The sequence below is a fragment of the Petromyzon marinus genome, chromosome 68 (genome assembly GCF_048934315.1).
Source record: "Petromyzon marinus isolate PM22_M1 ecotype Great Lakes invasive population chromosome 68, UKy_Petmar_22M1.pri1.0, whole genome shotgun sequence".
In the NCBI taxonomy this organism is placed as follows: Eukaryota; Metazoa; Chordata; class Hyperoartia; order Petromyzontiformes; family Petromyzontidae; genus Petromyzon; species Petromyzon marinus.
The window spans coordinates 7,910,200-7,937,780 of record NC_133734.1 but is presented as its reverse complement, the minus strand read 5'-3'; the positions used below and the strand labels follow the sequence as shown (position 1 = coordinate 7,937,780).

At 51.6% G+C, this 27,581-nt stretch overlaps 1 protein-coding gene across 1 annotated transcript; it reads right to left on the bottom strand.

Moving 5' to 3' along the window:
- Nucleotides 1-1,166: 1,166 nt before the first annotated feature.
- Nucleotides 1,167-25,252, bottom strand: LOC116958039 (oligosaccharyltransferase complex subunit ostc). Its single transcript, XM_076054894.1, has 5 exons — nt 25,171-25,252; nt 9,693-9,869; nt 6,137-6,230; nt 4,219-4,416; nt 1,167-1,326 (listed from the first exon to the last, which is right to left on the bottom strand). Exons 2-5 carry the CDS (start codon nt 9,829-9,831, stop codon nt 1,308-1,310), a joined length of 450 nt encoding a protein of 149 aa, XP_075911009.1. The 5' UTR covers nt 9,832-9,869; nt 25,171-25,252; the 3' UTR covers nt 1,167-1,307.
- Nucleotides 25,253-27,581: the final 2,329 nt, after the last annotated feature.

Genomic DNA, 27,581 nt, shown 5'->3' with positions numbered 1-27,581 from the left:
TGCTATATTGTAATCAGGTGTCGCCTTCCCAAGATCAGCCTCCGCCTTCCATAAAACCCGCCACCACACTCACGCTGGTGCCATAGAGGGAGCGCCACACACACACACACACGAGTAACGCTCATCGCCCGGTACTGTCGCTACACGTGTGTGCACACACACACACGCACGCACATCTACACCTATACTTCCACAAAGGCAGGGAACCCCACCGTGTAGCGTGAACAGACTGTTGCGGGCAAGTGCTGCTAGCGAGTAAGCAGCGGCGCTTGTGAAGGCCGGCGCTGTGGCACACGAGGGGGTGGGTGGCCGGCCTTCGCCTCTCCCCCCCGGTGGCGACGTTTTTTTGTTTTTTTTAACAACAGTGCACCAGGCACTCACTTGAGGCCGTGCCGACCTTCGATGAATTGCCACTGGTGTCGGATGGCCACGGGCGGGGATGGAACCCCCCGGGGCTCGTCGCGTTTGAAAGCCGACCGCTAACATCGCCGCTTGGCCAGGGGCGAGAGAGAGAGAGAGGTGAAGACGCAAAGACGAGGGACTGCAACGCATTCACTGCCCTCTCTTTCCGCAGGGAGAGCTCGGGTGGAGATGCTACGCGGAGGTCTTGCACCTGGGACCGCGCGCGCGTGTGTGTGCACGTGTGTGCGTGCGTGTGTGTGCACGTGTGTGTGTGTGCACGTGTGTGTGCGTGTGTGCACGTGTGTGTGTACGTGTGTGTGTGCGTGTGTACGTGTGCGTACGTGTGTGCGTGTGTGTGTGCGCGTGTGTGTGCACATGTGCACGTGTGTGCGTGTGTGCGTGTGTGTGTGTACGTGTGCGTGTGTGCGTGTGTGCGTGTGTGTGTGCACGTGCGTGTGTGTGCACGTGTGTGCGTGTGTGCGTGTGTGTGCACGTGTGTGTGTGTGCGTGTGTGTGTGCGTGTGTGCGTGTGTGTGTGCGTGTGTGTGTGTGCACGTGTGTGCGTGTGTGCGTGTGTGTGTGCACGTGCGTGTGTGTGCACGTGTGTGTGCGTGTGTGTATGGTGCGAATCGTAACAAGTGGGGATCTGCGGATCCAGAATTGGACTCCCCGCAGCCACCTCGAGAGCCACGGCTGGAACCCTGACGGACGTCGTCAGCCCCTCGAGCCCCGGGGGCTGACGACAATGACTCTTCACTCCAAAGTCCAAATTCCTCCGGGTTTATTCAAGTGATTCCGATGGCAAAGGGTGACGGATGTGATTGGTGGTGGTGTGTGATGTGTGGTGATGGTTGTGTGCAGTGATGATGTGTGTGGTGATAGTGTCGTCGTCATCATCATCATCATCAGCCCATCAAGTAGCCACTGTGGAAACAAGATTAACAGACAACATCAGCACCATCATCATCAGCACCATCATCACCACCATCACGATCGACACCATCAGCATCACCATCAACACCATCACCAATTTAACCGCGTGTGACCTGGCCACGGTGAAGCCAGTAGTGGTTTTAGTTGTGGTAGTGGTGGTGGTATTGTTGGTGTTGGTAATAGTAGTGTTGGTGGTAGTGGTGTTGGTGGTAGTGTTGGTGGTGGTAGTGGTGTTGGTGCTAGTAGTGGTATTGGTGGTAGTGGTGTTGGTAGTGTTGGTGGTGTTGGTGGTGGTAGTGTTGGTGATGGGAGTGGTAGTGTTGGTGGTAGTGGTAGTGTTGGTGGTAGTGGTAGTGTTGGTGGTAGTGGTAGTGTTGGTGGTAGTGGTGGTGGTGTTGGTGATAGTGGTGCTGGTGATAGTGGTGTTGGTGATAGTGGTGTTGGTGATAGTGGTGTTGGTGGTAGTGGTGTTGGTGGTAGTGGTGTTGGTGGTAATGTTGGTGGTAGTGGTAGTGTTGGTGGTAGTGGTAGTGTTGGTGGTAGTGGTGGTGGTGTTGGTGGTGGTGTTGGTGGTGTTGGTGATAGTGGTGATAGTGATGTTAGTGTTGGTGGTAGTGGTGTTGGTGATAGTGGTGTTGGTGATAGTGGTGTTGGTGGTATTGGTGGTATTGCGGTTTCAGGAAAGGGTGGTCCTGCACAGATGCCATATTTTCTGTCCGTCTGCTACAGCAGAGGTGTAGGGAATTCCAACAAGACCTACATCTCTGCTTTATTGACCTGGTCAAGGCCTATGATACCATCAGTAGGCCTGGGCTCTGGGTCGTTCTTCGTGCTTTTGGAGTACCTGACCCTCTGCTTACAATCATTAAGGACCTTCATAATGGTGAGCGGGCCCGGGTAAAACTACGTGGCCGGGAGTCAGAGCCATTCCCTGTACACCTTGGGGTGCGACAGGGATGTCCTCTGGCTCCCACATTATTTAACATCTATTTTGACCACGTAGTTCGTGAAGCCTTCAATAGCTGTACCGGGGGAATCTCCACATGGTACAGATATAATGGGAGGCTGATCGATGCCCGGGTGCGGTCAAGGGATGGCTCCCTATTGCTCAACCACGTTATGTATGCTGATGATTTGGTAATAGCTGCTCAGTCAGAGGAGGAGTTGGAGATGCTGCTGCTGAGACTGGAGCGTGCCACTAAGAGGTGGGGCCTTACCATCAGCCCCACCAAAACTAAGCACCTGCCTGGGTATTTTGTACCATCGGACACTCCACCCCCACAACTCCCAATCGGTGATGGGGCAGTTTGTGGAGAGAGTGGAGAGTTTCCCATACCTGGGCAGTGTGCTTATGACTGGCTCCAGATTAACAGCAGAGGTCTCACTCCGAATCAGTCGAGCGGCAATATCTTTTCATCGGTAGCGTAACGCTGTGTGGAAGCTACCTGGTCTGTCGCTCCGCACTAAGCTTCAGGTCTTCTCGGCCACGGTCATTCCCTCCCTTCTCTACGCTTGCGAAACGTGGACCCCCTTAATGGAACATCTTCGCCGGTTAGAAACATTTAGGCTGGCCTGCCTACGATCCATCCTGGGTTTAACCAGACTGGCTTGTGTGAGGAGCTCACAAATCCTTGAAAGATCTGGGGAAGGTCCCATCGGTGAGCTCCTCCGGCAGGCAAGGCTGCGATGGCTGGGTCATGTAGCCCGCATGCCCAGCCAACGCATGCCGAAACAACTTTTGTTCAGCCGGATTGAGGGGGCTAAGCGGGCGCGGCACGGACTAGAGAAGAGATGGAGTGATGTGGTACAGGAGGACGTGGAGCTGAGTGGACTTGCCGATGACTGGTACCAGCGGTGTCAAGTAGTGGTGTTGGTGGTGTTGGTGGTGGTAGTGTTGGTGATGGTAGTGGTAGTGTTGGTGGTAGTGGTGTTGGTGGTAGTGGTAGTGTTGGTGGTAGTGGTAGTGGTGGTGGTGTTGGTGGTGGTGTTGGTGGTGGTATTGGTGTTGTTGGTGTTGGTGATAGTGGTGATAGTGATGTTGGTGTTGGTGGTAGTGGTGTTGGTGATAGTGTTGGTGGTAATAGTGGTGTTGGCAGTGGTGTTGTTGGTGATGATGGAGGAGGAGTTGTTGTTGTTGTTGATGACGACGGAGGAGGAGGAGGAGGAGGAGGAGGAGGAGGCGCCCGTGAACGTACGGCAGTTTGATGCGCATGAAGACGCGGGTCATGAACAAGCTGAGCAGCACCAGCAGAGAGCCCATGAAGAGCAGCAGGCAGCGGTTGGTGGTAGTGGTGTTGGTGGTAGTGGTGGTGATAGTGGTGGTGATAGTGGTGTTGGTGGTAGTGGTGTTAGTGGTGTTGGTGATAGTGGTGTTGGTGGTAGTGGTGTTGGTGGTGGTGTTGGTGATAGTGGTGTTGGTGATAGTGGTGTTGGTGATAGTGGTGTTGGTGGTAGTGGTGATAGTAGTAGTGGTGATAGTGATGTTGGTGTTAGTGGTGTTGGTGATAGTGGTGTTGGTGTTGGTGGTGTTGGTGATAGTGGTGTTGGTGGTGGTGTTGGTGGTAGTGGTGTTGGTGATAGTGGTGTTGGTGGTGTTGGTGATAGTGGTGTTGGTTATAGTGGTGGTGTTGGTGATAGTGGTGTTGGTGGTGGTGGTGTTGGTGATAGTGGTGGTGGTGGTGGTGATAGTCATGTTGGTGTTGGTGATAGTGGTGTTGGTGATAGTGGTGTTGGTGGTAGTGGTGGCAGTGTTGGTGTTGGTGATAGTCGTGGTGGTGTTGGTGATAGTGGTGTTGGTGTTAGTGGTGTTGGTGGTGGTGATAGTGGTGTTGGTGGTGGCAGTGTTGGTGACAGTCGTGTTGATGATGGAGGAGGTGAACGTACGGCAGTTTGATGCGCATGAAGACGCGCGCCATGAAGAATCCGAGCAGCACCAGCAGAGTGCCCATGAAGAGCAGCAGGCAGCGGTTGAGGCGAGGGAGCGCTGGGCCATTTGAGTGCTCCAGCAGCACGAAGCCCAATCCTCCCATGCTGAAGAGGAAGCTGGAAGCCAGACCCTCCATGATGTACTGTCCATTCACTCTGGGAGGGGGTGCGGTGGCGGGGGCGGGTGGTGGTGGGGGGGGGGGGGGGAGAGGGTTGGTGGGGGGGAGAGTTAGTGGGGAGAGTGGGGGGAGAGTTGGGGAGTGGGGAGAGAGTGGGGACAGAGAGGGGAGAGTGAGGGGAAAGTGGGGGGAGAGTGGGGGGAAAGTGTGGGGAGTGGGGAGTGAGAGGCACGGGGAGAGAGGAGAGTGGGGGGAGAGAGATGGAGAGTGTGGGGGGAGTGGGGGGAGAGTGGGGGGAGTGGGGGGAGAGTGGGGGGAGTGGGGGAGAGTGGGGGGAGAGAGTGGGGGGAGTGTGGGGAGAGTTAGTGGGGAGAGAGAGGGGAGAGAGAGTGGGGGGAGAGTGTGGAGAGAGTGGGGGGAGATAGTGGGGGGAGATAGTGGGGGGAGATAGTGGGGGGAGAGTGGGGAGGTAGAGTGGGGGGAGATAGTGGGGGGATAGTGGGGGGATAGTGGGGGGATAGTGGGGGAGAGTGGGGGGAGAGTGGGGGGAGTGATCCAGTAACAGGAGGCCTAGGCCTCCCATGATGAAGCCCCACCTTGATATGTCGCCAATTCACCTTCAGTGCGTGAGAGAGTGGGGAGAGGTGGACTATGAGTAGTGGTGGTGGACTATGTGTAGTGGTGGACTATGTGTAGTGGTGGACTATGAGTAGTGGTGAACTACTACCACTAGTGGTGGACTACCACTAGTGGTGAACTACTACTAGTGGTGGACTATGTGTAGTAATGGTGGACTATGTGTAGTCGTGTAGCAGTGGTGGACTACTTTTGGTGGACTATGTGTAGTAGTGGTGGACTACTACTAGTGGTGGACTATGTGTAGTAATGGTGGACTATGTGTAGTCGTGTAGCAGTGGTGGACTACTATTGGTGGACTATGTGTAGTAGTGTAGTAGTGGTGGACTATGTGTAGTAGTGTAGTAGTGGTGGACTACTTTTGGTGGACTATGTGTAGTAGTGGTGGACTACTACTAGTGGTGGACTATGTGTAGTAGTGGTGGACTATGTGTAGTCGTGTAGCAGTGGTGGACTACTACTATTGGTGGACTATGTGTAGTAGTGGTGGACTATGTGTAGTAGTGGTGGACTACTACTATTGGTGGACTATGTGTAGTAGTGGTGGACTACTACTACTATTGGTGGACTATGTGTAGTAGTGGTGGACTATGTGTAGTAGTGGTGGACTACTACTATTGGTGGACTATGTGTAGTAGTGGTGGAGCCTGAGTAGTCAGGGTGGTGCACCACCTGTAAGCAAGGAATGCGACGGGCCGCTGGTGTCCCTGCTCGTCAGTGGTGGACTACTACTAGTGGTGGACTATGTGTAGTAGTGTAGTAGTGGTAGATTACTACTACTAGTGGTGGACTATGTGTAGTAGTGGTGGACTACTAGTAGTGGTGGACTACTACTAGTGGTGGACTATGTGTAGTAGTGTAGTAGTGGTAGATTACTACTACTATTGGTGGACTATGTGTAGCAGTGGTGGACTACTACTACTATTGGTGGACTATGTGTAGTAGTGTAGTAGTGGTAGATTACTACTACTATTGGTGGACTATGTGTAGCAGTGGTGGACTACTACTACTATTGGTGGACTATGTGTAGTAGTGTAGTAGTGGTAGATTACTACTACTATTGGTGGACTATGTGTAGTAGTGGTGGACTACTACTACTATTGGTGGACTATGTGCACCACCTGTAAGCGAGGAATGCGACGGGCCGCTGGTGTCCCTGCTCGTCAGTGGTGGAGCCAACACTGGGTGGCTCGACAATCACGTCGTAGATGATGCCTACACCACCATCCACATCGCCATCACCACCACCACCATCATCACCACCGTCAACATCGTCATCACCACCATCATCACCACCACTACCACCACCACTATCACCACCGTCAACATCATCATCACCACCACTATCACCACCACCATCATCATCACCACCGTCATCACCACCATCATCACCACCACTATCACCACCATCATCACCACCGTCAACATCGTCATCACCACCATCATCACCACCACTACCACCACCACTATCACCACCGTCATCACCACCATCATCATCACCACCGTCATCACCACCATCATCACCACCACTATCACCACCATCATCACCACCGTCAACATCGTCATCACCACCACTACCACCACCACTATCACCACCATCATCACCACTATCACCACCACTATCACCACCGTCATCACCACTACCACCACCACTATCACCACCGTCAACATCATCATCACCACCATCATCACCACCACTACCACCACCACTATCACCACCGTCATCACCACCACTATCACCGTCAACATCGTCACCACCATCCACATCGCCATCACCACCATCATCATCACGACCACCACTATCACCGTCATCACCACCACTATCACCACCATCATCACCACCACTATCACCACCACTATCACCACCACTATCACCACCACTATCAACATCGTCACCACCGTCAACATCGTCACCACCATCGACATCGCCATCACCACCATCATCACCACCACTATCACCGTCACCACCATCATCACGACCACCACTATCACCGTCAACATCGTCACCACCATCGACATCACCGTCAACATCGTCACCACCATCAACATCGTCATCACCACCACTATCAACATTGTCAACATCGTCACCACCGTCACCATCACCACCATCGACATCGCCATCACCACCATCATCACCGCCACCACCACCGTCATCATCACCATCATCACCACCACTATCAACATCGTCACCAACATCGTCACCACCATCGTCACCACCATCGTCACCACCGTCACCACCACCGTCACCACCACCGTCACCACCACCGTCACCACCACCGTCATCACCGTCACAACAACCGCCATTCTCCACCAAGCGCCAGTAACCACACCACGGTGCTTGTGCCGGACTCTTTGGTTCTGTTCGGTAAAGTCACCAACGCAGTAGGTAACAAAAAATTAAAAACGACAAAAAATCACGACGTTTCGGCCAACAACACAAGTGGCCCTCATCAGGTCGAAGGGACCTTGCTGTCCAGAGGACAGCGCTTCACACCCGAGCACATTCCCTTCCCAAACTTTCTATCAAACCCCTTTTTAACACGCTCTCCCCTCACGGCACATTCTTGCCGATCTTTAATTCTTTTCCCCGTTTCCATCGCGCACATCCTACACAAAAAACATGCTCGCCTCCCAGCCGATGATTTTCGGACTGCAACGACCCGCTGCTTCGACGCTTTTAACGCAAGCCATTTCTCACGCGCAGACTCCTATCTGTCCAAGGGCTCCCCTGCTCCTCCCACCAGAGCTTAAAAAGACGATGCGAATCTTAGCAGCGGTCGCCGAAGCGCTGTCGTCCCGACAGTTTCTGTCGTGATTTTTTTTGCCGTTTCATTTTTTTCACCCACTGCTACTGCTACTGCTACTACTACGTGACTTTACCGAATAGAACCAACGAGTGTGGACCCTCGCAGTCACGAAAGCTTCACATCAGGAATTGTGCCGGACTGTGCGCGCACGTCAAGGCCACGTCAGGTGTCCAAGGCCAGCCGGCAGGTCACGGGACAGACCCAGCGGGTGCCATGGGTTGACTGAGATGACCGGTAGATGCACCACCGGCTGTTACCCCCCCCTACTGTGCCAACTTGCTGTGCTTTAGCCGCCCGGCGCTCCGCTCGTTGTTGTGAGCGTCGCTCCTCCGCCCTCCGTTGTTGTTGGAGGGCGACTGCCTCCAATTGCCCAGTAGCATCCTTCACGAGCCTGCTCCACAGAGGCCGATCTTGACACCGCTGGTACCAGTCATCGGCAAGTCCACTCAGCTCCACGTCCTCCTGTACCACGTCACTCCATCTCTTCTCTAGCCCGTGCCGCGCCCGTTTAGCCCCCTCGACCCGGCCGAACAAAAGCTGTTTTGGCATGCGGTGGCTGGGCATGCGGGCTACATGACCCAGCCATCGCAGCCTTGCCTGCCGGAGGAGCTCACCGATGGGACCTTGCCCAGATCTTTTAAGGATTTGTGAGCTCCTCACACAATCCAGTCTGGTTAAACCCAGGATGGATCGCAGGCAGGCCGGCCTGAATATTTCCAACCGGCAAAGATGTTCCATTATTGCGTGGATGCGCCAATGCCGGAACAGCGTGGTTGGTAATTACAAGCCCCATTGGGCTGTACAGAAGTCTAGCAGCCTCCTACCGTTGTTATTGAGCTGATCTGGCCCATGGCCTTCAAATCACTCCAGACCAGGTGCCAGCATCATGACCCACTCAGGCATTAAAGTCACCCAACAGCAGGAATCTATCCCGAGGGGCGACTTTAGTTTGCACTTGTGACAGGTCACAGAAGGCATCGGACTCATCGGCCTTGCCTGCATCCCTCCACTGATGTTCATCTTCGGTGGGGGCAGAAGTAACCACGACCACCACTCCTTGCTTCCGGCTTATGGTAAGAATCTGGGGCTAACAGCTTCCCACACCTCACCGCCACGCTCCCACGCCCCCTTCACTCCTTTGTTCAGAAGAAGAGCCGCTCCCCTGTTGTTTGGCAGTCTCCTGCCCCGAGTAGAGGACTGTCCACCCCTCACGGTGGCTGGCTGGAGCCAGAGCCGGTCCCACCGGACCCTCTTTAATTCCCCGGAGATCCAAGCGGTATCCGGTCCAGCTCCCGACAAGAGGAGCGGGCAGCCTCTCCTCCAGCAGTGAGCGTTCGAACATTCCACGTGGCCACCCGCAGTGGCTTTTTGTTGATTCTGGAGGAGCCCCGAGGGTAGAGATTCAGTCTCCTGGCTCCGCCAAGTGGAGCTAGGCCAGGAGACGTCATGGACGCCTCTCCCCGCGGGGGGCCTCCGGCACAAGCTCGGTTTTTATATCGGTGCCTACGAGCACCATGAGGGGATCAACCAGTCGAGAATCAGCCTTCCACTAAACGGCATCGCTCACAGCCAGCACAGCGTTACCGTCTGGCACCACAGAGGAGGTAGGGGGTTGTTTTTTAAAAACACCATCATCACCGTCATCACCGTCATCACCGTCAGCATCACCAACACCAGTACTGTCGGTACCACCATCATCATCATCATCGTCATCAACGCCACACATCGTCATCGGCACCACCATCGTAACAATGACGCGCACAATCAGAACCGTCATCTTCGTCATCAGCGTGAGAGCTGAGGGACTCCCCTCTAGAGGAGAGCCCCGCCAAGAGGCCACACAGAGTGAGTGGAGAGTGCGGGGTCCCACCGCCTGTGATGAGGAAGTAGGAGACCACCACGCAGGCATAGACGGCCATGGCCGAGGGCATGCGGCACCAGGAGGGGCGCTTCACCCGCAGGTTCGGAGCCACAAGGACGCGGAACGGTGCGGAGAGAACGCACTCCATGTCTGTCTCTGTCTGTCTCTGTCTGTCTCTGTCTGTCTCTGTCTGACGGGCACGGGGAGACAGAGACACACGGGGAGAGACACACGGTGAGAGAGAGACACACGGGGAGAGAGAGAACGCACTCCATGTCTGTCTCTGTCTGTCTCTGTCTGTCTCTGTCTGACGGGCACGGGGAGACAGAGACACACGGGGAGAGACACACGGTGAGAGAGAGAACGCACTCCATGTCTGTCTCTGTCTGTCTCTGTCTGACGGACACGGGGAGACAGAGACACACGGTGAGAGAGAGACACACGGTGAGAGAGAGACACACGGTGAGAGAGAGAACGCACTCCATGTCTGTCTCTGTCTCTGTCTGACGGACACGGGGAGACAGAGACACACGGGGAGAGACACACGGTGAGAGAGAGACACACGGTGAGAGAGAGACACACGGTGAGAGAGAGAACGCACTCCATGTCTGTCTCTGTCTGTCTCTGTCTGTCTCTGTCTGACGGGCACGGGGAGACAGAGACACACGGGGAGAGACACACGGTGAGAGAGAGACACACGGGGAGAGAGAGAACGCACTCCATGTCTGTCTCTGTCTGTCTCTGTCTGTCTCTGTCTGACGGGCACGGGGAGACAGAGACACACGGGGAGAGACACACGGTGAGAGAGAGACACACGGGGAGAGAGAGAACGCACTCCATGTCTGTCTCTGTCTGTCTCTGTCTGTCTCTGTCTGACGGACACGGGGAGACAGAGACACACGGTGAGAGAGAGACACACGGTGAGAGAGAGACACACGGTGAGAGAGAGAACGCACTCCATGTCTGTCTCTGTCTCTGTCTGACGGACACGGGGAGACAGAGACACACGGGGAGAGACACACGGTGAGAGAGAGACACACGGTGAGAGAGAGACACACGGTGAGAGAGAGAACGCACTCCATGTCTGTCTCTGTCTGTCTCTGTCTGTCTCTGTCTGACGGACACGGGGAGACAGAGACACACGGTGAGAGAGAGAACGCACTCCATGTCTGTCTCTGTCTGTCTCTGTCTGTCTCTGTCTGTCTCTGTCTGACGGACACGGGGAGACAGAGACACACGGGGAGAGACACACGGTGAGAGAGAGAACGCACTCCATGTCTGTCTCTGTCTGTCTCTGTCTGTCTCTGTCTGTCTCTGTCTGTCTCTGTCTGACGGACACGGGGAGAGAGAGATACACGGTGAGAGACACACGGGGAGAGAGATACACGGTGAGAGAGAGACACGGTGAGAGAGAAAACGCACTCCATGTCTGTCTCTGTCTGTCTCTGTCTGTCTCTGTCTGACGGGCACGGGGAGACAGAGACACACGGGGAGAGACACACGGTGAGAGAGAGACACACGGGGAGAGAGAGAACGCACTCCATCTCTGTCTCTGTCTGACGGACACAGGGAGAGAGAGACACACGGTGCAAGAGAGAGAGACACGGGGAGAGAGAGACACACGGTGAGAGAGACACACGGGGAGAGAGACACACGGTGAGAGAGAGAACGCACTCCATGTCTGTCTCTGTCTGTCTCTGTCTGTCTCTGTCTGACGGACACGGGGAGAGAGAGAGACACACGGGGAGAGAGAGACACGGGGAGAGAGAGACACGGGGAGAGAGAGACACGGGGAGAGAGAGACACGGTGAGAGAGAGAACGCACTCCATGTCTGTCTCTGTCTGTCTCTGTCTGACGGGCACGGGGAGACAGAGACACACGGGGAGAGACACACGGTGAGAGAGAGACACACGCTGAGAGAGAGACCGCACTCCATGTCTGTCTCTGTCTGTCTCTGTCTGACTGACACGGGGAGAGAGAGACACACGGGGAGAGACACACGGTGAGAGAGAGACACACGGGGAGAGAGACACACGGTGAGAGAGACACGGGGAGAGAGAGAACGCACTCCATGTCTGTCTCTGTCTGTCTCTGTCTGTCTCTGTCTGACGGACACGGGGAGAGAGAGACACACAGTGAGAGACACACGGTGAGAGAGAGACACACGGTGAGAGAGAGACACACGGTGAGAGAGAGACACACGGTGAGAGAGAGAACGCACTCCATGTCTGTCTCTGTCTGTCTCTGTCTGACGGACACGGGGAGAGAGATACACGGGGAGAGACACACGGTGAGAGAGAGAGACACGGGGAGAGAGAGAACGCACTCCATGTCTGTCTCTGTCTGACGGACACAGGGAGAGACACACGGTGCAAGAGAGAGAGACACGGGGAGAGAGAGACGCACGGTGAGAGACACGCGGTGAGAGAAACACACGGGGAGAGAGACACGGTGCGGAGAGAACGCACTCCATGTCTGTCTCTGTCTGTCTCTGTCTGTCTCTGTCTGACGGACACGGGGAGACAGAGACACACGGGGAGAGACACACGGTGAGAGAGAGACACACGGTGAGAGAGAGACACACGGTGAGAGAGAGACACACGGGGAGAGAGAGACATGGGGAGAGAGAGACACGGTGAGAGAGAGAACGCACTCCATGTCTGTCTCTGTCTGTCTCTGTCTGTCTCTGTCTGACGGACACGGGGAGACAAAGACACACGGTGAGAGAGAGACACACGGTGAGAGAGAGAGACACACGGTGAGAGAGAGACATGGGGAGAGAGAGACACGGTGAGAGAGAGAACGCACTCCATGTCTGTCTCTGTCTGTCTCTGTCTGACGGACACGGGGAGACAAAGACACACGGTGAGAGAGAGACACACGGTGAGAGAGAGAGACACACGGTGAGAGAGAGACATGGGGAGAGAGAGACACGGTGAGAGAGAGAACGCACTCCATGTCTGTCTCTGTCTGTCTCTGTCTGACTGACACGGGGAGAGAGAGACACACGGGGAGAGACACACGGTGAGAGAGAGAGACACGGGGAGAGAGAGAACGCACTCCATGTCTGTCTCTAGTCTGTCTCTGTCTGACTAACACGGGGAGACAGAGACACACAGGGAGAGAGACACACGGTGAGAGAGACACACGGGGAGAGAGAGACACGGTGAGAGAGAGACACGGTGAGAGAGATAACGCACTCCATGTCTGTCTCTGTCTGTCTCTGTCTGTCTCTGTCTGATGGACACGGGGAGAGACACACGGGGAGAGAGAGACACACGGTGAGAGAGAGAGACACGGGGAGAGAGAGACACACAGTGAGAGAGAGAGACACGGGGAGAGAGAGAACGCACTCCATGTCTGTCTCTATCTGTCTCTGTCTGTCGGACTCGGGGAGAGAGAGACACACGGTGAGAGAGAGACACACGGTGAGAGAGAGACACACGGGGAGAGAGAGACATGGGGAGAGAGAGACACGGGGAGAGAGAGAACGCACTCCATGTCTGTCTCTGTCTGTCTCTGTCTGACGGACACGGGGAGAGAGAGACACACGGGGAGAGACACACGGTGAGAGAGACACACGGGGAGAGAGAGACACGGTGAGAGAGAGAACACACTCCATGTCTGTCTCTGTCTGTCTCTGTCTGTCGGACACGGGGAGAGAGAGACACACGGGGAGAGAGAGAGACACAGTGAGAGAGAGACACACGGTGAGAGAGAGACACACGGTGAGAGAGAGAACACACTCCATGTCTGTCTCTGTCTGTCTCTGTCTGTCGGACACGGGGAGAGAGACACACGGTGAGAGAGAGACACGGGGAGAGAGAGAGACACACGGGGAGAGACACACGGTGAGAGAACGCACTCCATGTCTGTCTCTGTCTGTCTCTGTCTGTCTCTGTCTGTCGGACACGGGGAGAGAGACACACGGGGAGAGAGAGACACACGGGGAGAGAGAGACACACGGGGAGAGAGAGACACACGGTGAGAGAGAAAGACACGGGGAGAGAGAGAACGCACTCCATGTCTGTCTCTGTCTGTCTCTGTCTGTCGGACTCGGGGAGAGAGAGACACACGGTGAGAGAGAGACACACGGTGAGAGAGACACACACGGGGAGAGAGAGACATGGGGAGAGAGAGACACGGGGAGAGAGAGACACACAGTGAGAGAACGCACTCCATGTCTGTCTCTGTCTGTCTCTGTCTGTCTCTGTCTGTCGGACACGGGGAGAGAGAGACACACGGGGAGAGAGAACACACTCCATGTCTGTCTCTGTCTATCGGACACGGGGAGAGAGAGACACACGGTGAGAGAGAGACGCACGGTGAGAGAGAACACACTCCATGTCTGTCTCTGTCTGTCTCTGTCTATCGGACACGGGGAGAGAGAGACACACGGGGAGAGAGAGAGACACAGTGAGAGAGAGACACGGGGAGAGAGACACACGGTGAGAGAGAGACACGGGGAGAGAGAGAGACACACGGGGAGAGACACACGGTGAGAGAACGCACTCCATGTCTGTCTCTGTCTGTCTCTGTCTGTCGGACACACACACGGGGAGAGAGAGACACACGGGGAGAGAGAGACACACGGTGAGAGAGAAAGACACGGGGAGAGAGAGAACGCACTCCATGTCTGTCTCTGTCTGTCTCTGTCTGTCGGACTCGGGGAGAGAGAGACACACGGTGAGAGAGAGACACACGGTGAGAGAGACACACACGGGGAGAGAGAGACATGGGGAGAGAGAGACACGGGGAGAGAGAGAGACACGGGGAGAGAGAGACACACAGTGAGAGAACGCACTCCATGTCTGTCTCTGTCTGTCTCTGTCTGTCTCTGTCTGTCGGACACGGGGAGAGAGAGACACACGGGGAGAGAGAACACACTCTATGTCTGTCTCTGTCTATCGGACACGGGGAGAGAGAGACACACGGTGAGAGAGAGACGCACGGTGAGAGAGAACACACTCCATGTCTGTCTCTGTCTGTCTCTGTCTATCGGACACGGGGAGAGAGAGACACACGGTGAGAGAGAGACGCACGGTGAGAGAGAACACACTCCATGTCTGTCTCTGTCTGTCTCTGTCTGTCGGACACGGGGAGAGAGAGACACAAGGGGAGACAGAGACACACGGGGAGAGAGAGACACACGGTGAGAGAGAGACACACGGTGCGGAGAGAACGCACTCCATGTCTGTCTCTGTCTCTGTCTGTCGGACACGGGGAGAGACACACGGGGAGAGACACACGGTGAGAGAACGCACTCCATGTCTGTCTCTGTCTGTCTCTGTCTGTCTCTGTCTGTCTCTGTCTGTCTCTGTCTGATGGACACGGGGAGAGAGAGACACACAGTGAGAGAGAGAACACACTCCATGTCTGTCTCTGTCTGTCGGACACGGGGAGAGAGAGACACACGGGGAGAGAGACACAGTGAGAGAGAGACACGGGGAGAGAGACACACGGTGAGAGAGAGACACGGGGAGAGAGAGAGACACACGGGGAGAGACACGGTGAGAGAACGCACTCCATGTCTGTCTCTGTCTGTCTCTGTCTGTCGGACACAGAGAGAGAGAGACACACGGGGAGAGAGAGACACACGGTGAGAGACACACGGTGAGAGAGAGACACACGGTGAGAGAGAGAACACACTCCATGTCTGTCTCTGTCTGTCTCTGTCTGTCGGACACGGGGAGAGAGAGACACACGGGGAGAGAGAGAGACACAGTGAGAGAGAGACACGGGGAGAGAGACACACGGTGAGAGAGAGACACGGGGAGAGAGAGAGACACACGGGGAGAGACACACGGTGAGAGAACGCACTCCATGTCTGTCTCTGTCTGTCTCTGTCTGTCGGACACGGAGAGAGAGAGACACACGGGGAGAGAGAGACACACGGGGAGAGAGACACAGTGAGAGAGAGACACGGGGAGAGAGACACACGGTGAGAGAGAGACACGGGGAGAGAGAGAGACACACGGGGAGAGACACGGTGAGAGAACGCACTCCATGTCTGTCTCTGTCTGTCTCTGTCTGTCGGACACAGAGAGAGAGAGACACACGGGGAGAGAGAGACACACGGTGAGAGACACACGGTGAGAGAGAGACACACGGTGAGAGAGAGAACACACTCCATGTCTGTCTCTGTCTGTCTCTGTCTGTCGGACACGGGGAGAGAGAGACACACGGGGAGAGAGAGAGACACAGTGAGAGAGAGACACGGGGAGAGAGACACACGGTGAGAGAGAGACACGGGGAGAGAGAGAGACACACGGGGAGAGACACACGGTGAGAGAACGCACTCCATGTCTGTCTCTGTCTGTCTCTGTCTGTCGGACACGGAGAGAGAGAGACACACGGGGAGAGAGAGACACAAGGGGAGAGAGACACAGTGAGAGAGAGAGACACGGGGAGAGAGACACACGGTCAGAGAGAGACACGGGGAGAGAGAGACACACGGTGAGAGAGAGACACACGGGGAGAGAGAGACACACGGTGAGAGACACACGGTGAGAGAGAGACACACGGTGAGAGAGAGAACACACTCCATGTCTGTCTCTGTCTGTCTCTGTCTGTCGGACACGGGGAGAGAGAGACACACGGGGAGAGAGAGAGACACAGTGAGAGAGAGACACGGGGAGAGAGACACACGGTGAGAGAGAGACACGGGGAGAGAGAGAGACACACGGGGAGAGACACACGGTGAGAGAACGCACTCCATGTCTGTCTCTGTCTGTCTCTGTCTGTCGGACACGGAGAGAGAGAGACACACGGGGAGAGAGAGACACACGGGGAGAGAGACACAGTGAGAGAGAGACACGGGGAGAGAGACACACGGTGAGAGAGAGACACGGGGAGAGAGAGAGACACACGGGGAGAGACACGGTGAGAGAACGCACTCCATGTCTGTCTCTGTCTGTCTCTGTCTGTCGGACACAGAGAGAGAGAGACACACGGGGAGAGAGAGACACACGGTGAGAGACACACGGTGAGAGAGAGACACACGGTGAGAGAGAGAACACACTCCATGTCTGTCTCTGTCTGTCTCTGTCTGTCGGACACGGGGAGAGAGAGACACACGGGGAGAGAGAGAGACACAGTGAGAGAGAGACACGGGGAGAGAGACACACGGTGAGAGAGAGACACGGGGAGAGAGAGAGACACACGGGGAGAGACACACGGTGAGAGAACGCACTCCATGTCTGTCTCTGTCTGTCTCTGTCTGTCGGACACGGAGAGAGAGAGACACACGGGGAGAGAGAGACACAAGGGGAGAGAGACACAGTGAGAGAGAGAGACACGGGGAGAGAGACACACGGTCAGAGAGAGACACGGGGAGAGAGAGACACACGGTGAGAGAGAGACACACGGGGAGAGAGAGACACACGGTGAGAGAGAGAACGCACTCCATGTCTGTCTCTGTCTGTCTCTGTCTGTCGGACACGGGGAGAGAGAGACACACAGGGAGAGAGAGACACACGGGGAGAGAGAGACACACGGTGAGAGAGAGAACGCACTCCATGTCTGTCTCTGTCTGTCTCTGTCTGTCTCTGTCTGTCGGACATGCGGAGACAGAGACACACGGGGAGAGAGAGACACACGGTGAGAGAGAGACACACGGGGAGAGAGAGACACGGGGAGAGAGAGACACGGGGAGAGAGAGAGACACACGGTGAGAGAGAGACACGGGGAGAGAGACACGGGGAGAGAACGCACTCCATGTCTGTCTCTGTCTGTCGGACACGGGGAGAGAGAGACACACGGGGAGAGACACACGGAGAGAGAGAGAACACACTCCATGTCTGTCTCTGTCTGTCTCTGTCTGTCGGACACGGGGAGAGAGAGACACACGGTGAGAGAGAGACGGGGAGAGAGAGACACAGGGAGAGAACGCACTCCATGTCTGTCTCTGTCTGTCTCTGTCTGTCTCTGTCTGTCGGACACGGGGAGAGAGAGACACACGGGGAGAGAGAGACACACGGGGAGAGAGAGACACACAGTGAGAGAGAGACACGGGGAGAGAGAGACACAAGGGGAGAGAGACACAGTGAGAGAGAGAGACACGGGGAGAGAGACACACGGTCAGAGAGAGACACGGGGAGAGAGAGACACACGGTGAGAGAGAGACACACGGGGAGAGAGAGACACACGGTGAGAGAGAGAACGCACTCCATGTCTGTCTCTGTCTGTCTCTGTCTGTCGGACACGGGGAGAGAGAGACACACAGGGAGAGAGAGACACACGGGGAGAGAGAGACACACGGTGAGAGAGAGAACGCACTCCATGTCTGTCTCTGTCTGTCTCTGTCTGTCTCTGTCTGTCGGACATGCGGAGACAGAGACACACAGGGAGAGAGAGACACACGGTGAGAGAGAGACACACGGGGAGAGAGAGACACGGGGAGAGAGAGACACGGGGAGAGAGAGAGACACACGGTGAGAGAGAGACACGGGGAGAGAGACACGGGGAGAGAACGCACTCCATGTCTGTCTCTGTCTGTCGGACACGGGGAGAGAGAGACACACGGTGAGAGAGAGACGGGGAGAGAGAGACACAGGGAGAGAACGCACTCCATGTCTGTCTCTGTCTGTCTCTGTCTGTCTCTGTCTGTCGGACACGGGGAGAGAGAGACACACGGGGAGAGAGAGACACACGGGGAGAGAGAGACACACAGTGAGAGAGAGACACGGGGAGAGAGAGAGACACGGGGAGAGAGAGACACACGGGGAGAGAGAGACACACAGTGAGAGAGAGACACACGGGGAGAGAGAGACACACGGGGAGAGAGAGACACATGGGGAGAGAGAGACACACGGTGAGAGAGAGACACGGTGAGAGAGACACGGTGAGAGAGACACGGGGAGAGAACGCACTCCATGTCTGTCTCTGTCTGTCGGACACGGGGAGAGAGAGACACACGGTGAGAGACAGACACACGGTGAGAGAGAGACACGGGGAGAGAGAGACACGGGGAGAGAGAGACACACGGGGAGAGAGACACGGGGAGAGAGAGACACGGGGAGAGAGAGACACACAGTGAGAGAGAGAACGCACTCAATGTCTGTCTCTGTCTGTCTCTGTCTGACGGACACGGGGAGAGACACACGGGGAGAGAGACACGGTGAGAGAGAGACACACGGTGAGAGAGAGACACACGGGGAGAGAGAGACACACGGGGAGAGAGAGACACACGGGGAGAGAGAGACACACGGTGAGAGAGAGAGACACACGATGAGAGAGAGAGACACACGGTGAGAGAGAGACACACGGTGAGAGAGAGACACACGGGGAGAGAGACACACGGGGAGAGAGACACACGGGGAGAGAGACACACGGTGAGAGAGAGAGACACGGCGAGAGAGACGCATGGGGAGAGAGAGACACACGGTGAGAGGACGCACTCCATGTCTGTCTCTGTCTGTCTCTGACTGTCGGACACGGGGAGACAGAGACACACGAGGAGAGAGAGACACACGGGGAGAGAGAGAACGCACTCCATGTCTGTCTCTGTCTGTCTGTCTCTGTCTGACGGACACGGGGAGAGAGAGACACACGGTGAGAGAAAGACACACGGGGAGAGAGAGACACGGGGAGAGAGAGACACGGGGAGAGAGAGACACACGGGGAGAGAGAGACACGGGGAGAGAGACACACGGGGAGAGAGAGACACACGGGGAGAGAGAGACACACGGGGAGAGAGAGAACGCACTCCATGTCTGTCTGTCTCTGTCTGTCTCTGTCTGACGGACACGGGGAGAGACACACGGTGAGAGAGAGAGACACACGGGGAGAGAGAGACACGGGGAGAGAGAGACACACGGTGAGAGAGAGACACACGGTGAGAGAGAGACACACGGTTAGAGAGAGAACGCACTCCATGTCTGTCTCTGTCTGTCTCTGTCTGTCGGACACGGGGAGACAGAGACACACGGGGAGAGAGAGACACACGGTGAGAGAGAGAACGCACTCCATGTCTGTCTCTGTCTGTCTCTGTCTGACGGACACGGGGAGAGAGACACACACGGGGAGAGAGAGACACACGGGGAGAGAGAGAGACACGGGGAGAGACACACGGGGAGTGAGAGACACGGGGAGAGAGAGACACGGGGAGAGAGACACACGGGGAGAGAGAGACACGGGGAGAGAGAGACACACGGGGAGAGAGAGAACGCACTCCATGTCTGTCTGTCTCTGTCTGTCTCTGTCTGACGGACACGGGGAGAGACACACGGTGAGAGAGAGAGACACACGGGGAGAGAGAGACACGGGGAGAGAGAGACACACGGTGAGAGAGAGACACACGGTGAGAGAGAGACACACGGTTAGAGAGAGAACGCACTCCATGTCTGTCTCTGTCTGTCTCTGTCTGTCGGACACGGGGAGACAGAGACACACGGGGAGAGAGAGACACACGGTGAGAGAGAGAACGCACTCCATGTCTGTCTCTGTCTGTCTCTGTCTGACGGACACGGGGAGAGAGACACACACGGGGAGAGAGAGACACACGGGGAGAGAGAGAGACACGGGGAGAGAGACACACGGGGAGTGAGAGACACGGGGAGAGAGAGACACGGGGAGAGACACACGGGGAGTGAGAGACACGGGGAGAGAGAGACACACGGGGAGAGAGAGAACGCACTCCATGTCTGTCTGTCTCTGTCTGTCTCTGTCTGACGGACACGGGGAGAGACACACGGTGAGAGAGAGAGACACGGGGAGAGAGAGACACACGGTGAGAGAGAGACACACGGTGAGAGAGAGACACACGGTTAGAGAGAGAACGCACTCCATGTCTGTCTCTGTCTGTCTCTGTCTGTCGGACACGGGGAGACAGAGACACACGGGGAGAGAGAGACACACGGTGAGAGAGAGAACGCACTCCATGTCTGTCTCTGTCTGTCTCTGTCTGACGGACACGGGGAGAGAGACACACACGGGGAGAGAGAGACACACGGGGAGAGAGAGACACACGGGGAGAGACACACGGGGAGTGAGAGACACGGGGAGAGAGAGACACGGGGAGAGAGAGAGACACGGGGAGAGAGAGACACACGGGGAGAGACACACGGGGAGTGAGAGACACGGGGAGAGAGAGAGACACGGGGAGAGAGACACGGGGAGTGAGAGACACGGGGAGAGAGACACACGGGGAGAGAGACACACGGGGAGAGAACGCACCCCATGTCTGCCTCTGTCTGTCTCTGTCTGACGGACACGGGGAGAGAGAGACACGGGGAGAGAGAGACACGGGGAGACACACAGGGAGAGAGACACAGGGAGAGAGACACGGGGAGATAGAGACACGGGGAGAGACATATGGGGAGAGAGACACACGGGGAGAGAGAGACACACGGGGAGATAGACATGGGGGGAGAGACACGGGGGCATGGGGAGAGAGACACGGGGGGATGGGGAGAGAGACATGGAGTGAGAGAGACAGGGGGAGACATGGTGAGAGAGACACAGGGAGAGAGAGCACGTTACAATGAAAATAACGATGTAGGTGATGGTGGTTGTGATGTTGGTGATGTTGGTGATGATGGTAGTGATGATGGTGTTGATGGTGGCGTTAGAGAGACACGGGGAGAGAGACGCGGGGGGAGAGAGACACAGGGAGACACGGGGAGAGAGACACGGGGATGATGTATAGTAATGTAGTGATGGTAGTAGTGATGCAGTAGTGATGTATGGTGGTGATGATTTAATAGTGGTGTAGTAGTGTATATAAGTGGTGGTGTTGGTGGTGTTTGTAATGTACTAGTAGTATCGTAGTGCATAGTAGTGTAGTATAGTAGTAATGTGCTGATAGTAATGTGCTGATAGTAATGTGCTGATAGTGATGTAGTAATGTAGTAGTGTGATGTATATATTAGTAGTAGTAATAGTGTTATTATATTAGTGATGTAGTAGTGTGGAGTTGGTGGTGTAGTAGTATAGTAGTGGTGTTTGTGATGTAGTGCAGTAGTATAGTAGTGTGTAGCAGTAGTGATGTAGCAGTAGTGTATAGTAGTAGTGTAGTAGGGTTGGTGGTGTTTGCGATGTAGTGATGTAGTAGTATAGTAGTGTATAATAGTAGTGTAGTAGTAATGTTATGTTAGTAATGTAGTATAATAGTGTAGTTAGTGTAATGTTTGTGATGTTAGTAAAGTAGTATAATAGTGTAGTTAGTGTAATGTTTGTGATGTTAGTAATGTAGTATAATAGTGTAGTTAGTGTAATGTTTGTGATGTTAGTAAAGTAGTATAATAGTGTAGTTAGTGTAATGTTTGTGATGTTAGTAATGTAGTATAATAGTGTAGTTAGTGTAATGTTTGTGATATTAGTAATGTAGTATAATAGTGTAGTTAGTGTAATGTTTGTGATGTTAGTAATGTAGTATAATAGTGTAGTTAGTGTAATAGTGTAGTTAGTGTAATGTTTGTGATGTTAGTAACGTAGTATAATAGTATAGTAGTTAGTGTAATGTTTGTGATGTTAGTAATGTAGTATAATAGTATAGTAGTATAATAGTGTAATGTGTGTGATGATGTAGTAGTATAGTAGTGTAGTTAGTGTAATGTTTGTGATGATGTAGTAGTAGCATAATAGTGTAGTTAGTGTAATGTTTGTGATGTTAGTAATGTAGTATAATAGTGCAGTTAGTGTAATATTTGTGATGATGTAGTATAGTAGTGTAGTTAGTGTGATGTTTGTGATGATGTAGTAGTAGTAAAATATAATAGTATAATAGTGTAATGTTTGTAATGTTAGTAATGTAGTATAATAGTACAATAGTGTAGTAGTATAATAGTTAGTGTAATGTTTGTGATGTTAGTAATGTAGTATAATAGTGTAGTTAGTGTACTAGTATAATAGTTAGTGTGATGTTTGTGATGTTAGTAATGTAGTATAATAGTGTAGTTAGTGTAATGTTTGTGTAATGTGTGTGATGTTAGCAATGTAGTATAATAGTATAATAGTGTAGTATAATAGTGTAGTTAGTGTAATGTTTGTGATGTTAGTAATGTAGTATAATAGTGTAGTATAGTAGTTTGCAATGTTTGTGATGTTAGTAATGTAGTAATGTAGTATAATAGTATAGATGTATAATAGTTAGTGTAATGTTTGTGATGTTAGTAATGTAGTATAATAGTGTAGTAGTATAGTAGTTTGTAATGTTTGTGATGTTAGTAATGTAGTATAATAGTGTAGTAGTATAATATTGTAATCTTTGTGATGTTAGTAATGTAGTATAACAATATAGTAGTATAATAGTGTAGTAGTATAATAGTGTAATGTTTGTGATGTTAGTAATGTAGTATAATAGTATAATAGTGTAGTAGTATAATAGTTAGTGTAATGTAGTAATGTAGTATAATAGTGTAGTAGTATAGTAGTTAGTGTAATGTTTGTGATGTTAGTAATGTAGTATAATAGTATAATATAATAGTATAATAGTTTGTAATGTTTGTGATGTTAGTAATGTAGTATACTAGTATAATAATATAATAGTATAATAGTTAGTGTGATGTTTGTGATGTTAGTAATGTAGTATAATAATATAATAGTATAATAGTTTGTGTAATGTTTGTGATGTTAGTAATGTAATATACTAGTATAATAATATAATAGTACAATAGTTAGTATAATAGTGTGATGTTAGTGATGTTAGTAATGTAGTATAATAGTATAATAATATAATAGTATAATAGTTAGTGTAATGTTTGTGATGTTAGTAATGTAGTATAATAGTATAATATAATAGTATAATAGTTAGTATAATAGTTAGTGTAATGTTTGTGATGTTAGTAATGTCGTATAATAGTATAATAATATAATAGTATAATAGTTAGTGTAATGTTTGTGATGTTAGTAATGTAGTATACTAGTAAAATAATATAATAGTTAGTATAATATAATAGTATAATAGTTAGTGTAATGTTTGTGTAATGTTTGTGATGTTAGTAATGTAGTATACTAGTAAAATAATATAATAGTTAGTATAATAGGTAGTATAATAGTTTGTGTAATGTTTGTGATGTTAGTAATGTAGTATAATAGTATAATAGTGTAGTAGTATAATAGTTAGTGTGATGTTAGTAATGTAGTATAAAAATATACTAGTATAATAGTTAGTGTGATGTTTGTGATGTTAGTAATGTAGTATAATAATATAATAGTATAATAGTTAGTATAATAGTGTACTAGTATAATAGTTAGTGTGATGTTTGTGATGTTAGTAATGTAGCATAATAGTATAATAGTTAGTATAATAGTTTGTGTAATGTTTGTGATGTTAGTAATGTAGTATACTAGTATAATAGTGTAGTAGTATAATAGTTAGTGTGATGTTTGTGATGTTAGTAATGTAGTATAATAATATAATAGTATAATAGTTAGTATAATAGTTAGTGTAATGTTTGTGTAATGTTTGTGTAATGTTAGTATAATAGTTAGTATAATAGTTAGTGTAATGTTTGTGTAATGTTTGTGTAATGTTTGTGATGTTAGTAATGTAGTATACTAGTATAATAATATAATAGTATAATAGTTAGTGTAATGTTTGTGATGTTAGTAATGAAGTATAATAGTGTACTAGTATAATAGTTAGTGTAATGTTTGTGATGTTAGTAATGTAGTATAATAGTGTACTAGTATAATAGTTAGTGTAATGTTTGTGATGTTAGTAATGTAGTATAATAATATAATAGTATAATAGTTAGTATAATAGTTAGTGTAATGTTTGTGTAATGTTAGTGTAATGTTTGTGTAATGTTTGTGATGTTAGTAATGTAGTATAATAATATAATAGTATAATAGTTAGTGTAATGTTTGTGATGTTTATAATGTAGTAATGTAGTATAATAGTGTACTAGTATAATAGTTAGTGTAATGTTTGTGATGTTAGTAATGTAGTATAATAATATAATAGTATAATAGTTAGTATGTTTGTGATGTTAGTAATGTAGTATAATAATATAATAGTATAGTAGTTAGTGTAATGTTTGTGATGTTAGTAATGTAGTATAATAATATAATAGTATAGTAGTTAGTGTAACAGTTAGTGTAATGTTTGTGTAATGTTAGTGTAATGTTTGTGATGTTAGTAATGTAGTATAATAGTTAGTATAATAGTTAGTGTAATGTTTGTGATGTTAGTAATGTAGTAATGTAGTATAATAGTGTACTAGTATAATAGTTAGTGTAATGTTTGTGATGTTAGTAATGTAGTATAATAATATAATAGTATAGTAGTTAGTGTAATAGTTCGTGTAATGTTTGTGATGTTAGTAATGTAGTATAATAGTGTAGTAGTATAATAGTTAGTGTGATGTTTGTGATGTTAGTAATGTAGTATAATAATATAATAGTATAGTAGTTAGTGTAATAGTTAGTGTAATGTTTGTGTAATGTTTGTGTAATGTTAGTGTAATGTTTGTGATGTTAGTAATGTAGTATAATTGTTAGTATAATAGTTAGTGTAATGTTTGTGTAATGTTTAGGAGTAACCTGAAATCAGCTCGTCTCCCGCACTGTACACGAACCGTCTCCCTCACTGTCCCACGGACGTGGCCGGAAGTGGAGCCACGTGACCGGATATGGAGGGGCGGAGCCACGTGGTCGACGATATCGCGATATACTTCGACGATATATCGCGATATATTTCGACGATATATCGCGATATATACGTATGGCAATAGCGGTTTATCGCGATACGATATCTCATTGCCGCGATGTGCCTTTGCGATATATCGCGATATGTAACGTAAGGTGGTCATATTGCGTATAATATACTAGCCATGTGGACTCACACACTCACTCACCCACTCACTCACTCACCCATTCACTCACTCACTCACCCACTCACTCACTCACACACTCACTCACCCACTCACTCACCCACCCAGTCACTCACCCAGTCACTCACTCACACACTCACCCACTCACTCACCCACTCACTCACTCACCCACTCACTCACTCACCCACTCACTCACTCACACACTCACTCACCCACTCACTCACTCACCCACTCACTCACACACTCACACACTCACTCACCCACTCACTCACCCACTCACTCACCCACTCACTCACTCACCCACTCACTCACACACTCACCCAGTCACTCACTCACCCACTCACTCACACACTCACTCACCCACTCACTCACCCACTCACTCACTCACCCAGTCACTCACTCACCCACTCACTCACTCACTCACACACTCACCCAGTCACTCACTCACCCACTCACTCACACACTCACTCACTCACTCACCCAGTCACTCACTCACACACTCACTCACTCACCCACTCACACACTCACTCACACACTCAGTCACTCACTCACCCACTCACTCACCCACTCACTCACACACTCACTCACACACTCACTCACCCAGTCACTCACCCACTCACTCACCCACTCACTCACTCACCCACTCACTCACTCACTCACCCACCCACTCACTCACTCACTCACCCAGTCACTCACTCACTCACCCACTCACTCACTCACTCACCCAGTCACTCACTCACCCACTCACTCACCCAGTCACTCACCCACTCACTCACACACTCGCACACTCACTCACCCACTCACTCACCCACTCACTCACTCACTCACCCACTCACTCACACACTCACTCACTCACCTAGTCACTCACTCACACACTCACTCACCCACTCACTCACCCAGTCACTCACCCACTCACTCACACACTCGCACACTCACTCACCCACTCACTCACCCACTCACTCACTCACTCACCCACTCACTCACACACTCACTCACTCACCTAGTCACTCACTCACACACTCACTCACCCACTCACACACTCGCACACTCACTCACCCACTCACTCACCCACTCACTCACTCACACACCCACTCACTCACCCACTCACTCACACACTCACTCACCCACTCACTCACCCACTCACCCACTCACTCACTCACCCACTCACTCACTCACCCACTCACACACTCACTCACACACTCACTCACTCACACACTCACTCACCCAGTCACTCACCCACTCACTCACTCACTTACCCACCCACTCACTCACTCACCCACCCACTCACTCACCCAGTCACTCACCCACTCACTCACTCACACACTCACTCACTTACCCACTCACTCACTCACCCACTCACTCACTCACCCAGTCACTCACACACTCACCCAGTCACTCACCCACTCACTCACTCACTCACCCACTCACTCACCCACTCACTCACTCACTCACCCAGTCACTCGCACACTCACTCACCCACTCACTCACTCACCCAGTCACCCACTCACTCACTCACACACTCACTCACCCACTCACTCACTCACCCAGTCACTCACCCACTCACTCACCCACTCACTCACTCACCCAGTCACTCACCCACTCACTCACACTCACACACTCACTCACTCACCCACTCACTCACCCATTCACTCACACACTCACTCACTCACTAACCCACTCACTCACCCAGTCACTCACTCACTCACCCAGTCACTCACCCACTCATTCACCCACTCACCCACTCACTCATTCACCCACTCACACACTCACTCATTCACCCACTCACTCACACACTCACTCACCCACTCACCCAGTCACTCACCCACTCACTCACCCACTCACTCACACACTCACTCATTCACCCACTCACACACTCATTCACCCACTCACACACTCACTCACCACCCACTCACACACTCACTCACCACCCACTCACACACCCACCCACTCACTCACCCACTCACACACTCACAACAACAACCGCCATTCGCCACTAAGTGGCGGTGACGTCACCACGACGCTTGTGCCAGGCTATGTGCACCTTGAGGCCACGTGGAGTGTCGAACGCCCGCGGGCAGGAGGTCACGGGGCAGACCCAGCAGGTGCCACGGGTCGACTGAC

Coding starts and splice junctions, on each gene's coding strand:
- LOC116958039 (XM_076054894.1), bottom strand. CDS start 9,831: ATGGAGTGCGTTCTCTCCGCACCGTTCCGCGTCCTTGTGGCTCCGAAC. Junction 6,231..9,692: donor CTACTTCCTCATCACAGGCG/GTGGGACCCCGC, acceptor ATGGTGGTGTAG/GCATCATCTACGACGTGATT. Junction 4,417..6,136: donor GTCGCATTCCTCGCTTACAG/GTGGTGCACATA, acceptor ACCCCCTCCCAG/AGTGAATGGACAGTACATCA.